Source organism: Idiotropiscis lumnitzeri, chromosome 7 (genome assembly GCF_059441095.1).
Source record: "Idiotropiscis lumnitzeri isolate Australia: NSW breed Sydney's pygmy pipehorse chromosome 7, RoL_Ilum_1.0, whole genome shotgun sequence".
In the NCBI taxonomy this organism is placed as follows: Eukaryota; Metazoa; Chordata; class Actinopteri; order Syngnathiformes; family Syngnathidae; genus Idiotropiscis; species Idiotropiscis lumnitzeri.
Genome location: NC_142397.1, coordinates 23066068 through 23081540, shown reverse-complemented (window position 1 = coordinate 23081540; position 15473 = coordinate 23066068). Strand labels below are relative to the sequence as shown.

Genomic DNA, 15473 nt, shown 5'->3' with positions numbered 1-15473 from the left:
GAGAAAGACACTCGAATATCGCGAATGTCGTCACGCCAATGAACTGCCAGATATGCCATTGTCTCCACAGCATCGTCAACCTCCAGTCGCCGCAGGAGACTGGGTGTTCATCAAGGTCATCAAGAGGAAAACGTGGTCGAGCGAGCGGTGGGAGGGGCCTTATCGAGTGCTGATCGCCACGCCCACTGCCGTGAAGGTGGAAGGAAGACCCAACTGGATTCATCTGTCTTGGGTGAAGCATCGGCTATTCGGCGACCTGGCTGGAAAGGTACCCTCCCCCGACTCTCACAGCTCCCACGAGTAAACAGTGTTTTTCCGAAGGTTAAGTGCTGGTAACCTCTGACCTTCGGGCACTGCAACGATGTGCAGCAACAACAGCAAGCGATTTCTCGTCGGGACCGGCATCTTTGGAATGGCTGTGGTACTGGCATATGGCATCTTCATTGTGAAAATTGGACACGACAAACGAAAAGATCCTGATCCACCCAGGGCGCCTGATCCACCCAGGGCGCCTGATCCACCAACAAATCACGACCCACCAAGGGCACATGATCCCCCAAAGGATCATAACCCACCAAGGGCACCTGAACCCCCAAAAGATCATGACCAGCATTATGAGGAATATCGTGAGACCCATCTGTACGAGAAGAACCTGCACGAGAAGGTTTGGAAGAAGCCGAAGGGCGCCCAGAGCGCCCCTCGAGCACAACCTCGAGTGCAACTCGCTTCCCTGACGGCACGTACGCGGCGCGCTCCTGTAATAAAGGGTCATGGTCTGGTCTATTTTCCTGGTCAACAATGTTCAAATCATAGCAGTCATGTTTATCTGATACAGGTTTGTGTGAAAGTGAATCAGACGCTCTCATTTAAGATACCATATACTGAGTTAAAATACGGTAAAAAAAGTCTTAAAGCTTTAACCGGTGGCTCTCCCGGGAAGTATCACTATTATGCTATGATTGGGCAAATTGATAAATCCTGGGGGAACACCGCAGCTTACTCAGGCAAGGATTGGAAGCCTCGTCCAACAACCCCTCTTGCTAAGCAGTGGGGGTCCATAATAGAATTGACTCGGTTACCAGATGACATAGTGTTAACAGTGAATATGACAAACCAGCAGAACTCATCACAATGTATGTTGATAAGGCTTTATGCATACTTTCCGGGTCCAACAAAGGACCCCTGTGTTGACATGATTGTGTGCAGGGACCCAGTGCTAGTCGACCCCAAAGATGCATACATCTCACTAGGACGAGCAGCGAAAGGGATTCATGTGTTCAACCCCGCTAAGGTAACTAAAAACAAAATTATATATCTGGCCACAGGAACTGATGTTGCTAAAAATACCTGGGTTACGGCGGCGCAGGAGGCCACAAAAGGGGTAAATGAAGATTGTGTAGTCTGTCTCAAGGCCCGTCCATCTCTACTCCCCACACCGGCCATATCTGATAACGTGAATTGTAGTCTGCTCATTAGCTCCACAACTAATGTAACATTCACTACTGATCCCATATGTAATGCCTATGGGAAAGCATATCCACCCCTCAAAACGAACCATCAGCCCCCTTACTTCCAGGTTCCCCAGGAGGGGAACTATGCATGCATAGCTAGAAATTGTTCCGGTAACACCTGCCCGTCTGTCGGAACAGTGCCAGATTTTATGTGTAACACAACCATTATTGTGCCAACTAATAATCGACTCGTGTACCAACGACGGGATGTTTGGTGGTGGTGTGGGGGGAAGACTCTCCGGGGGCATCTCCCCGAGGAATGGAGTGGGTCATGTGCACACGTAATTCTAATCTTCCCAGCTCACATAGCCATAGTCAAGACACACACTCTAAATAATAGGAGGAGACGAAACATTGCACCTTTGAATATGGGACCCAATCCAACGTATATCGATGCCATAGGGGTGCCGAGGGGGGTGCCAAACGAATACAAATTGGTGGACCAAATTGCGGCAGGGTGGGAATCAATCTTCATTTGGATTACCCCAAATAAAAATGTTGATCGCATTAATTACATCCATTACAATGTGTTGACTCTCACTAATTACACACACGCTCTAGGAATGGCACTGGCCGAACAGCTCGACGCAACCTCTCTAACAGCATTTCAAAACCGGATGGCATTAGATATGCTGTTGGCTGAGGCCGGTGGAGTCTGTTCTATTTTCCAGGACCAGTGTTGTATGTTCATCCCTAACAATACGGCCCCCGATGGATCGATCACAAAAACTCTCCAGGGACTCCAAATGTTATCTGAAACTATGCATATTCATTCTGGTATTGATCACCCCGTGATAGGTTGGTTTAGTAACATGTTCGGACAATGGAAAGATGTTCTCATACCTGTGTTTGTTTCCATATGTGTCGGGGTCGCATTATTATCTGTGGTAGGGTGCTGTTGTATCCCCTGTTTAAGACATGTGATATTGAAAATCTTTGACCGCATGTTTGAAAGTGCAAAGGTAAGCCTACAGGAGGAAGTAGAAACGTTGCTGGCGGATTATGAAGATGCCAGCTTCGAATTTGAAGTAGTGTAAGAAGGATATGATAACTACACTGAAAGTCATGCATGAGATGGTGTAAGTTTGATGTGTTATTACATTACGATAAAAAGGAGGGAAATGTGAAGAACATTATAGGAGCAATCATGTTATCGAATGTAATAAAATAATATCACACACACAGTCTAATATCACACAACAGTTTGATTTTACATACAGTCCAATGTTATGCACAGTTTAAATACATAACACATAAATACTTTACACATAAAGTTTCATGATATTGTTACTAACTCTAGTTCATTTATTAACTAAAATCTAGGAACTAACCATCACACCACCGCACTTAGGTTAGGACGACCACTTAGGTCGGGGCAACCGAACAAACTCCACTCCTGAACACACATGAGGGGAGGCGGACATGAACCAAGTAAACACCAGCTGGACCGAAGTAAACATGCCCTTGACAATTTAGGTACCTTTGAATCGGTCGTATGTACTTGTATTGATTTCTGTATTGATTGAAATGTGTCGGCACATGTCGACGTGACTTATGATATTCAATAAAAGGCTTGGAGAGAACTGGAGGTTCAGAGATCAGACCTGTTCACTGAGGTTTCATCTCTCCCGGCCGGAAACTTATATTCTGTCTGTCCGTGTCTGGTTCCTACTTGCCGAGGCGTGAGTCGCTCCCCCGCGTAGGGGTGATTCTCCCTTGACAACTGGCCATCCCACTTTTGACACTAAATGTCACAGGTTCGTTCATTGAAAAATTGAAAACACTCTCTGGCCCTAATTATATTTGCAATATATAAACACAATACGGAACAAAAACAGTAATAGAATAAGGGCATTCACAAACACTCAAGAATCGCAAAAGGTAAAATAAACAAACCTGTCCTTCACCAACATTCTCAGTGTCAATGATTGTGACCACACCGGCGTTATGGAGGCCGCGACGATTCATGCTGTGAGGGGACCCTTCTTCATCAGTAGTACATGCTGGCAGTGTACCAGTCAATTGGGTCACAACCTTCCCAACTATGGTGAGACCTGTCTTTAGAGTCTAAAGAGAGAAACAATAAACAGTGATGAGTTTGTGTGTTAATCTCAAGTCTAGTCTGTAAATTTATTTAATGGAATGTCTGTCATCTGTTAAAAAAATATATATATATATGGTCGGAATTTTGAACACATAGTTCACTGAAATTCACACCTCTTGCATTTGAGTCTGTGGAGGCAGAGAGATGTGCAGGGATTGTGACAAAGTGTATGTGCACCAGGGAATGTTCACTCAATGTGTACCTGTGTTCCTCTGAGTCTGATTAAGGCCCAGCCAGCGTGTCTGGCTCAAACACACCTCTGTGGCTCAATTGAAGGATAGTGCTATTCAAGTGAGGTCTATCTTGCATAGTACACTGTGTTTGCCTAATGGAGTCCAACGTGTGAGACTGTGTGTATGCAGGCACCAAAGGAGGCTCTGGAGAGACAAATGAAGCATTCGTAGTGGCCCGTATCAATAAAATGTGGCGCCGTGCATTTTTTTTGTTTCAGTCCGGATCACCTCTTGTCTCTCCTCATCAATCCATCAGAGACACCAAGTATCTCTTGGCTTTTTGCATGTGTACATTCACATTTGCACGTGTCAGTGTCTGCATGTAAGAAGAACCATCAATTATTCACTGATGCATTAAGACACTGATTGATCAACGGTAATGTGTTTTTTTAATTATGGCAATTGTGGATTTTGAGGCTGTTATCCAAACAAACCCATTGATCAACCCGGACAAGGCAAATCATTTGTTCCTGCTGAAAAAGTTCATATGATTATTGTGAAAGCAACAAACAAGAATACCGGAATGATAGGAATGAGGAAAATGCTATCCAATGTATCAAAGCCGTTACACTGCTGAACAAATGCCAATGAACTTTAACAAGGGCATTATAATATCTCCACTCTCCTTCTTTTAATCCAGCCGCGTGCAGCCACACGTTCCACCGACTCTCTAGAAAACTGTGACACCTGGGACGGTGGTAGTGGCTACATTGATCCTCAAAATATGTCTATGTGAAGCAGTTCCATGGTGCAAAAAAGATGAGGATGATGTCTATGAGTAATGGAGGTCTGACAGGAATTGGGAAGCAAGTGCATAGAGGAATTTGTAGGCGAGGAACAGGATTTGTGGGACTTGACCGGGTGCCAGTGAAGGTGAAGGAATGCGGGAGTCATATGCTGCCAGGGCTTGGTGCGGGAAAGGTCCAAGGAGGTGAATTTTTCAAGCCTGTACAGAGCCTTGATGGGTGGCCCAAAGAGGACTGTCACAGTAGTCCAAGCGGGATATAACACAAATCTTTAAGGTGGAAAATGGGAGAATTGGTGATTAATTCACCTCAATCTTATTGTCAGTGAATGTACATATGGTCAGTGACAAGGTTAAATTTACTTCTTTTCATTTGAATGGGCTATTAAATCCAACAAAACATTGTAAAAATCGAGATAAAATGATGGAAAAAAACAAGCCAATCTAGCCTATTTACAAGAAACCCATCTAAATGATCAAATGAGTTTTTAAAGCTGAAATAAAAGATTAAACTAGCTCGTGTTTTCCTCATACAAATAAGGATTAGAGGGGCTGCGAGAAACTACATTTGGAAAAATACATAAAATCAAGAATAGAGAAGGAAAAACTATCTCAGTAGGAGGGAACCTCTGGCATCTGGCACTGAACTGGTTGGCAGCCAATCACAGGGCACACGGAGACAAACAACCATCCGAGCTCACACTAATACCTAGGGACAATTCAGAGTGTTCAATCACCCTCCCATCAACCTACCCCCGGAGATACTGGAGTACCCTTAGAAAAAACATGCAGGCACGGGGAGATCATGCAAACTCCACAGGGCCGTAGCACCTCTGCACTGTGAGGCCATCGTGCTAACCGGTCGACCACCGTGCCGCCTCTATATATATATATATATATATATATATATCATCTGTGTTTTGTTGTTGTTTTGTAGTTAGTTGTTTTTTATTATGTTCCTTTGTGTGACTTATTGTGTCTGTTACGCGTGTTCCTTATCGTTGGCCTGGTTTCCTGCTCGTTCGTCATTGGTGGACTGCTTTCCCGCTCGTTCTTGGTTGGTGGACTGCTTTCCCGTTCCTCGTTGGTGGACTGCTTTCCCGCTCGTTACTAATGGACGGCCCTATCAACGAGAACCACCTGTGCAGCTGGGACCAATAAAAGGACCTCGGTTCTGCTACTCAGGGCGGCTGGGACTTAAGAGTTCAGTTCGCCTCGCTTGCGCTACTTGTGTCTCTCGCTTTGTATGGACTTTCATAAATTTTGGAGACACTTGATATTGTTTACTTATACACATTTGTGAACTTGGTTAATACCTTTTTGTTAAATTCATTTGTTTGAAACCTACCTCTTTTATTTCACTAAAAATAAATTGTAAACTATATGTCCAAACCATTTTACAACTTGGTCTATGTTACTTCCCTCCTTCCCTAGCAGAGCCGGTCGTAACAGTGTCCACCTGTGTTCGTGTAACCAATTTCTTTGGTTGACCAATTAGCACTCCAACCCTTTGTGGCTTGCCCAGGTGTTCCTTGTTGTCTCGTCAATTTGTTTGTATTAAGTTCCTTTCAGTCCTTGTTGGTTCATTGTGTGCTGTCTACTGTCAAGTGTGTCGTTCATTCCTCAGCGCCTTTCATTTTTCACATTCATACTCATATTTATAGTTATTTTGTTCGTGTTTGTTTTGTTACTTTATCCATGTTGTTTCATACTTTGATCTTTTTGTTTATCCATGTACTTTGTTCTCATTTTTACTTAAAATTAAATATCCCTGCTGTTGTTCTCATTTTCTGTCTGCCCCCAGTGTCCCCCCGGTCAAAATGACCCGTCTTCACTAAACCCCCAATAATTAATTAATTGAATTTCAAATGCCAAATTAACATATTGCTTGAAGAAACAACATGTCCTTTACCACAATATGTATGAATATCAGAGTTTTCCCGCTTTACTTGTATTTATATGATTTTGGAAAAGAAAAAAAGAAACATCTGCGAAAAGAGTTTTTTAATGCATTTTTTTTTCATTCCAATGACTAAAGTTTATTTCTTTTTTTCCTCCAGTGAACAATTAAAGACAAAGCATAGTACAAAGATAACAATCCATTAAACTAATTATACATTCGTGCAGTATTCAAGTGGAGATATATTACTTACACCTGCAGCACACAGATTGTGTTTTACAGTCCTTCTTTTGAGGTCACAACTGACATTTCTTCCTCTTACTTGCCCAAGATGGGGAAGTGGTTGTGCTTTCTGGATCCTCAGGTTGATCAGACGCTCCTGCATTTTGAATAGCTTTCACAACTCCTGCTGAGGCTTCTGTGTGGGGGACAGGCTTCCTTCTTTCACTGAGTTACAAGTGCCTTTCTTGGTGCAGGAACATTCTCCTCTTGTTCTTGCTATGAGACATTCAACTTGAGTTGATTTTTTTTTTTTAATTCAGAAAGCCATTGTAGGAGGAAATAGGAGCACAGGCTTTTTCTTTCGAACTTTACCGACCATGATGATCTTCCTGTTCAGGAACTGCTGTCCAAGTTCATAAGAGGTGAACAAATTGTCACGTCACATTATGCACCCTCTATCCCTCTGTCACATCAAGCAGAACTCTCATCCCCTGGTTCTTCTCAGGGCATAGACTTGTTGGCTTCCCGGTATCTACTTGCATTTTCCAAACATAGCTTGAGTTGGCAATGCAAGCCACCCATGACTTGATCCCATATTCGGTGGTTTACTGAGCATATACTGCCGGAAAAGACAACGATCTTTGGACAGAAGACATTAGCATCAGGAATTAGTATCAGTGCCACAGTCAAAGAAATCAACAGTGAAAATCACTCTTTTTACAAATATGAAAATAGATTACCTCTAAATGGAACCAGTTGCTCATCCACTGTTATGTCAGGCCCTGGATTGTAGGGGAAGGGCAGTCACTCCACCCACTTGTCCTCTCTTGAAATCCACAAAAAATAGCTCTGCAGTCCGGGAGGAAGCCATCTATCTCGTGTTGTTTCCGTCTGCTACTGTCTTGTTCAATTCTCACACTACTACCTGATCAGAGATTGATCGAAAGCACAGCAGTCCTCAAAAAGACCACCTTATTTTTATACTTTAGGGTCTGCTACTCATGGATTTGAGACACATCTAAAACATTGTAATATTCTGTGGTGTGTAAATAACTATGTGACCTTGATTTGATCTCAATATGCCTCAACGGTCATTTTGACCCGAAGACAACCTTTGTACTTTATTTTGTACAGTACAGCTTCCATGGAAACGTGAATAAAAGTAACATTTCACTTTTTCTACTGTTGGAGGGAAACTAAAAATCTCATGACATCTCTAAAACCAGCCATCTGATTGGCTGAGGCTGAAAGACTCCCACAATGCTTTGCAGTACTTGTTTTGTGTTATTTTTATTTCTTTTTGGGATATGAATGGAATGAAAGATACATGTTTTGCGTTAATTGTATTTCTTTGTTTCATTGTTTGGTTGTCAGCTGTTCAGCGGATGTTCGGTGATGGTTTTGGTTTTGATTTGATAACCGTGACTGCAAGGAGTGTGGTGACTAGTGACCATCATCCCCTGACATAGATGAACTCACCATGTTAAAGGCAATGTGCTAATGTGCACCTGTTAGTACAGTGTGCCCAGTGTGTGTCTTAAATACAGACATAGCAGACACATCTGAGACTGCTCCCTCGGTGTGCTTTGGAGTCATAAAAACATGGTAAGTGATGACTTGCAAAATGACCATTTTTAATGAGGATTACAGTCATAACCCCATCCGCTCTCTCCATGTTTCGCTCGAGTCATGAGCAAGTTAACATTGCCCTGTTTAATCTGTTTCATGATGGCTAGGAATAATGGAGAGCTTTAACCTTTCATTTGGCAAGTTGTTCAGGAGTTCCCTGTTACCAGGACAATTTGCATACAAAAGTTCCGGAGAGCCTGGGTGAGCAAATTCTGACAAGACAGGATAAGTACAGTATACAATATACATGAGTAAATATTGCTGTACAGTATATGTTTGTACTGATGTGTGAATTTGTTTTTGGATCATGTTTTTCAAGGGGTATCTGATTTCCCTTAAAATATAAGCAAAAAATAAATTTGCACATGATGAAATTGCCGCAAAATATATGTTTTATATTCTTTCAAAGAAAATCTCATAAAAGCTGAATTACAAAAAAATGTGGAGCCAGTTGGAAAAATTCCTGTGCACAGAAAAGGTAACAAGGTATTTTCACATACCTTAGCAGCATTGATCACTGTCGCTGTATAAGATTGGGCATTATCATCACAAGCTCCTCCTCGAGACTGGTGACATCTGATTAACTGAAAAAACAAATGAAGCAATAGCTTAATGTTAATGTTAATATATTTTTTTTCAGTTAAAATGCTCATCTCTGTGGAAATCTAATAAATAAATAAATACTCCGTCTGGAGAAAACACACAAACGTGTTGTTGTGGTGTTTTTTTTTAATAACCCATTCACATAACTGGAGCATGCTGGTAATGTAGCCAATTTATGACAACTATTAGGTAATGTAGATATCAGAGCAATGGCTGTGGGATGGCCGCCTTTGCCAATGGGCTTACCTAGGCTGTATACATATACAGACATATATACATATATATACATATACATATATATATATATATGTATACATATACAGACATATATACATATATATACATATACATATATATATATATATATATATATACATATATATATATATATATATATATACATATAGTATATATATAGTTACCAGGGGGGACTGATTCTGGCAGCCGGCCGTCTAACCGCTCCAGCGCCCCGTTGTGCCGCTCGGCGAAACTACAATGCCCCCGCGGAACAGAGCGAATGGAGAGCCCCGATCGCGCCCGGGCAAAAAAGTTTTTAATTTTTGAATATTTTTTTTAGAACCGCGAAGCACTGAACCCGCGAAAGGTGAACCGCGAAGTAGCGGGGTTTCACTGTATATATATATATATATATATATATATATATATATATATATATATGTGTATATATATATCAGAATCAGAAATCCCTTTATTGTCATTGTACAGTGTGCAACGAGATTAGAGAGCTCCCCTCTCCAGTGCAATACAACTATAATCAAATATATAAATTAGATAAATGAAAGAATAAATAATGAGATGGAAAATAATACGAAATTGGATAAATAAAAACACATTAGTCACTGTTCTGCAAGGTAAGGGTGGTCGTGTGTGTGTATGTGACAGTTCAGAATGGTGATGGCTCTCGGGAAGAAACTGTTTTTCAGTCTATTAGTCTTTGATTTGATGCACCTGTAGCGCCTGCCAGAGGGCAACAGGTCAAACAGGTGAGAGTTCGGGTGAGTATTGCCCTTGACGATATTGAGATATAATCCTCTGCGCCGTTTTGACTGTCCTCTGGAGCCTCCCTCGGTCTGCCTCAGTGCAGCTGCTGTACCAGGTGGAGACACAGTAGGTCAGCAGGTTCTCGATGGACGAGTGGTAGAAGGCCAGCAGCAACTTCTTGTCCAGGTTGAATTTCCTGAGGACCCTCAGGAAATGCAGACGCTGGTGGACCTTCTTTACGACTGCTGTGGTGTTGTGTGTCCAGGAGAGGTCATCGGAGATCTGTACTCCCAGGAACTAGAATGTGTGGACCCTCTCCACACATTCACCTTTGACGTAGAGGGGGCGTGGGGGGGCACAGTCTTGTTCCTCCTAAAGTCGATGGCGATCTCCTTTGTTTTTGCAATGTTGAGTTGCAGTCTGTTGTCCTCACATCAAGCCGATAGTCGCTGGACCTCCTCCCTGTAGGCTGCCTCGGCGCCTTTCGAGATCAGACCGACCACTGTCGTATCGTCAGCAAATTTGACGACGGTGTTGTTACCGTGGGCCGGGCTGCAGTCATAGGTGTAGAGGGCGTATAGGAGAGGGCTCAGCACACATCCTTGAGGGGAACCGGTGCTCAGCGTTCGGGTGGAGGACGTGTAGGGGCTGAGCAACACAGTCTGGGGTCTGTTGGTCCGAAAGTCCTTAATCCAGATGCGTGTGAGGGCAGGGAGGCAGAGAATGTCCAGTTGGAGATGAGGATGTCTGGGATGATTGTGTTGAATGCCGAGCTGTAGTCCACAAAGAGCATCCAGGCATAGTCTCTGCTGTTGTTCCAGATGGCCCAGCACAACATGCAGAGCAGTGTTGATGGCGTCCTCAGTGGATCTGTTTGCTCGGTATGCAAACTGGTAGGGGTCCAGGGTTTCGCGTTTGGGAAGGTCCGGATGGTCTTGTTCAGGGACACAGTTTCCATGCAGAACTTGATGTAGTCCAGTGCACACTGTGTGTAAACATTAAGGTCCTGATGATCAAAGAGGTCCCAGTTGGTGTCTTGAAAGCAGTCCTGTAATTTACTCATGGCGGTCTCACGCCAGGTTTTCACAGTCTTTGTGGTGGGCCTGAATCTGCATCTGAGAGGGGTCTACGCAGGTGTGAGCAGCAAGGACAGGTGGTCTGACTGGCCGAGGGGGGCGAGTGGGAAGGCTCTGTATCCGTGCTTGATGTTTGAGTAGACATGGTCAAGAGTCTCCCCTCGTTAGGCACTTGACATGCTGGTGGAACTTTGGGAGTACAGTCTTTAAATTGGCCTAATTAAAGTCTGGTGGGAAGGCCTGGAGAAAAGAAAGCTTGGCTGGAGGGATCTCTGGGAGATGGAAGCTAGCAACATCAGCTTCATCATCAGTGCTACCAATGACGTGCTCCCATCCCCAAAAAACCTCCACCAGTGGTATGGCGAAGATCCAACCTGTGCCCTCTGCCCAACACCAGCAACTCTCAAACACATCCTGACTGGTTGTAAGACCAGCCTCACACAAGGCCGCTATACCTGGAGGCACAACCAGGTCCTCAAGAGCTTGGCAGCAGTGCTTGAAAGCAAGAGAACTACAATCGACTCCTTGCCCTTAAGAGCCACCACTACCATTACAGCACCAAAATTTGTCCGAGAGGGACAGAAAAAGCCCAACCATCCTTTTCTCAAGCCAGAAGTTGGTCAGCTAACCAAGGCTCGGGATTGGAAGATGCTGGTCGACATAGGTCAGCAACTAATCTTCCCAGTAGAGATTGCAACCACCACCCTAAGGCCAGACTTAGTGCTGTGGTCCCATTCATTGAAGGCTGTCTACATTGCAGAGCTCACAGTCCCGTGGGAAAATGCAGTTGAAGAGGCCTATGAGCGTAAGAAGTTGCGCTACACTGAACTGGCGGCGGACGCACAACAACGAGGGTGGAAAGCCAAGGTCTATCCCGTCGAAGTTGGATGCAGAGGGTTTCTGGCCTCATCAACCATCAAGCTGCTGAAAGACCTGGGCATCCATGGACAGGCTCTGCGGCACACAGTCAGATCGCTCTCTAAAGCGGCTGAAAGAAGCAGCCAGTGGATCTGGATGAAGACGAAGGACCCCTACCGGGCTCATAGATCAGCAACATGACCCCCGTCCCCCCTCCCCATCCCACCACTAATCTCCGTCATCCCACTTGAGTACCCAGGGCAGAACCATCCACCACAGTTGATTGGGCATGGGACACAAGCGCGGGCGTGATCAACCCGCCGCTGGCCACCATCGATGAGGGTGTCTAGTGATAAAGGCCGAAACACCCAGTGATTTGATGGAACACTACTGACGATGTGTCCCAAATTGACATCTTTCCCATTCCAACCATGAGACACAACCCCCATGCCACTCTCAACAGCAAGCCTAACCTCATGAGAATACCATCTATCGGCACAATGGACAGTTTACCATAACGTCCAGTGTTTTTATGATTCCCGCTCCTAAGTGAATGCCATCAGGGTGGGCCCGCTGTTGTTTATCGATGACACACGCGAGTTGCGATATAAACAGCAGTGACGAGCACTACAGTTAGCTCCCTCGGGAGGAAATAAGGCCGGCATTTAACGGACATGTACTCGATGTCAGGGGAAGAGTGCTTCTCAACGATCACGCTGTTGTTGCACCAGTTCTCATGCACGTAAACACAGAGCCCCCCACCCCTGTTTGATCCGCGTGAGCAGGCTGGCGTGCAGCCAGGATTCCGTGATGATGATCACACAGCTGTCTCGCACATAGCGGTTTTCCAGGGTTTGTAATTCCAGATCGTCGATTTTATGGACTACGGATCTGGCGTTGGTGAGGTAGAGACTCGGCAGTGGTTGCTTGTGGGGTTGCTGTCGTAGCTTTAGTAGGACACCGGACCTGCAGCCCTGCTTCTGGTTCCTCTCCCTCCGTCGTCTGCGTCGCCTCCCGGTCCCGATGACAATCCACGGTGAGCCGGGCGGCCTCGCTAGTGCATCAGAAATTTTGCGATCGATACTGTGCCACAGTTGGTGTTAATAAGACCGAGCAAACATAAATAAAAAGTAATACAGAGCACTAACATACATACATATATATATATATATATATATATAACTGGAGCGGTTTGCTTCTGGAGAATTGACCAAAAAAACTGTTGAGAGTCGCAGAAGTCTCATTGAAAGGTGTAAAATAAGATGGAGATCACAATAACCTCAACTTTAACTTTAACTTTATGAAATCAGTTTGTGTATTTCTAATTATGTTTTTATACACTACTTGTATCATTAATGATTGCACACACACTCACATTTTTGTGTTTGTCTAATCGGACATACATTGTTAATTCATCTCCTGTCTTCTGGTGATTTAGTTTAGGCTAAACAGACCTTCATTGCATTTTAATTTCTTGTCTCCCGGTGATTCTTGAGTCAAGCTCTAATAAAAGCAGAGCCGGTGGGGGGGGGAGAGGAGGAGGAGTCACGCGGAGTGGCTGCGAGCGGGCGAGCGGGCGAGCTGCCTGCTCGCTTCCGCTTTGCCCCGCTCTTTCCCCCGCCGGCTGGTGGAAATGAACACCATGTCTGGTTCCTCCTGGCCTCTCAGCCATCTTTTTATTTCGGCCGTTACCTTTAGTAAGTTATTTCAGTAAGCTCTCCCAAAAGGCGTCAGGGCATTTAAACCTGACAAAAGGTATCATGAAAATCGTTTGAATGTCGTAATTTCCACAAAGGTTTGTAATAATAAAATAAGAACTTAAGGGTAACATAATTTGTGTTCAAACCTGTTTCATGGTTTTTATTTTTTTAAATAATGCTTTTGAACCACAATTCAAAGAAATGTCTGATTTTCATTGGTTAATTTTCATTTGATCTTCATTTCATTATTTTTTTTATTATTTTGTTATGATTAATATTAATATTAGTGTATTTTATTTCATTAATTGATGAGTAAGTAGCAAAATGCTTTTTGTATTGTTACTTGCCTCTGCTAATTATTTTTTTTCAACAAGGTTATACAGGTAAAAAACCCAACTCAACTGTTTTTAACACAAACTTTAAGACAACCACCACAGTTTGTAAAGTGCTGTACATGGAGCAAAAGTAAGTTACACAACAACCAAACTAATTAGAAATTAATAAGATAGAGAATAAAGAGCACATAAACAGAGTAAGTAACAACCTCTCTTGCTGAGTCAAAAGCCAAAGATTAAAAAAAAAGTTTTAAGAAGAGGACGTAAACATTCTTTGAGTGTAATTTTTGTTTCAATGCACTTAGTAATGTCTTAATATCAAAAACCAAGATAATGTTTGTTTTACATGTCAGATTACCTTGTTCTCGGCATAAGCAAGCCAGCGACTTCCCAATGCCACTGGATTGAGATATGGCCCAGGACAGGGATAGCAACCTGAAAGACCCAAAGTCAACTACATTTATATTTTTCACAGGTACCATGAATTAGAAGAAAAATATTTTGGGATACTGTATAGAGCTCAAAGAAATAATGCACGTAAATCATACAGCGAGAAGGAGAAAATGATAGTTCAAAACTGTCAAAAATGAAACATACAATAAAACACTTAAAACCCATTTCCACCTGGTGGTACAGTTCAGTAGAATTTGCCTTTTACAGCATTTGCAACTGTAAAAGGTCCAACAATATCTAAGCGCTCCCAGATCTATATTTGTCTTACAAACAATTTAAGGGCCATGATATAATCAAATGATAAATTGTTATAGACTGCAATTAAAATATATACAATAATACAATAATTATCCAAAGAACCACCAATGAGATCTCATGAGGGTCAAAAGTCTTTCTCGAATACAATACTATACAGAACACCGCAAAGTACATGTAGATTGGTTTCACTGTTCAGGACCCTGTTCAGGCTGTAATGACACGGTCCAATCGAACAAAAATTTTACGATTCTCGTGATGTGAATACATATAAAGTCATTGGAGTTCACATAGACAAATGCAATTCTATGCCAGGTAGCACGACTGATGCACGTGATGCGACACCATTGTGGGTGAGTCCATTTGATCAAATTGGGAAATTTCTACTGCAAGGCACACATTGCAGTGCGACAGCCAATTGGCGTTGAGACTATTTATTACGTCACACAAACAGCACACGCACACACACCCCCACACACGCACACACGCGCGCACACCCACCCACACACGCACACACACACCCCCACACAGCAAGTTGTGCAGGTAGCGTGGACAAACAATGGAGGAAAAAAAAAAAAAATAATTAATCATTGCTGTCGATGGGCACCAAGAGATGTGCAATACAAACCGGCTTCCAATGCTGGGACTGAGCCGAAAAGGTGCAGGCTTAGACAATGGTGAGAGAGGAAGTTGGCGTGGCTACTGTGAACCAAGATAACAATAGCATTGGGGATTAGCCATATATTTAGAACAACAACCGGCCACTTGATTAATGAGTGATGTTCATGCATATTCGTTTTTCTGTAGGAGTCGGAAGTTTTACTACAGGAAGGCGTTTTGGTGGAAT

General features: G+C 43.3%; 1 protein-coding gene across 16 annotated transcripts in view; it reads right to left on the bottom strand.

The window, feature by feature from the left end:
- The window catches only part of bcas3 (BCAS3 microtubule associated cell migration factor), a 474526-nt gene that overhangs the window by 374001 nt on the left and 85052 nt on the right, over positions 1-15473 (bottom strand). For all 16 annotated transcript variants that reach the window (XM_088299829.1, XM_088299828.1, XM_088299825.1 and 13 more), the window contains 3 exons: positions 14277-14353; positions 8845-8928; positions 3408-3578 (listed from right to left, as the gene is read on the bottom strand). In XM_088299829.1, coding sequence (XP_088155955.1) covers positions 3408-3578; positions 8845-8928; positions 14277-14353 — 332 coding nt within the window. The remainder of the gene's footprint in view (positions 1-3407; positions 3579-8844; positions 8929-14276; positions 14354-15473) is intronic.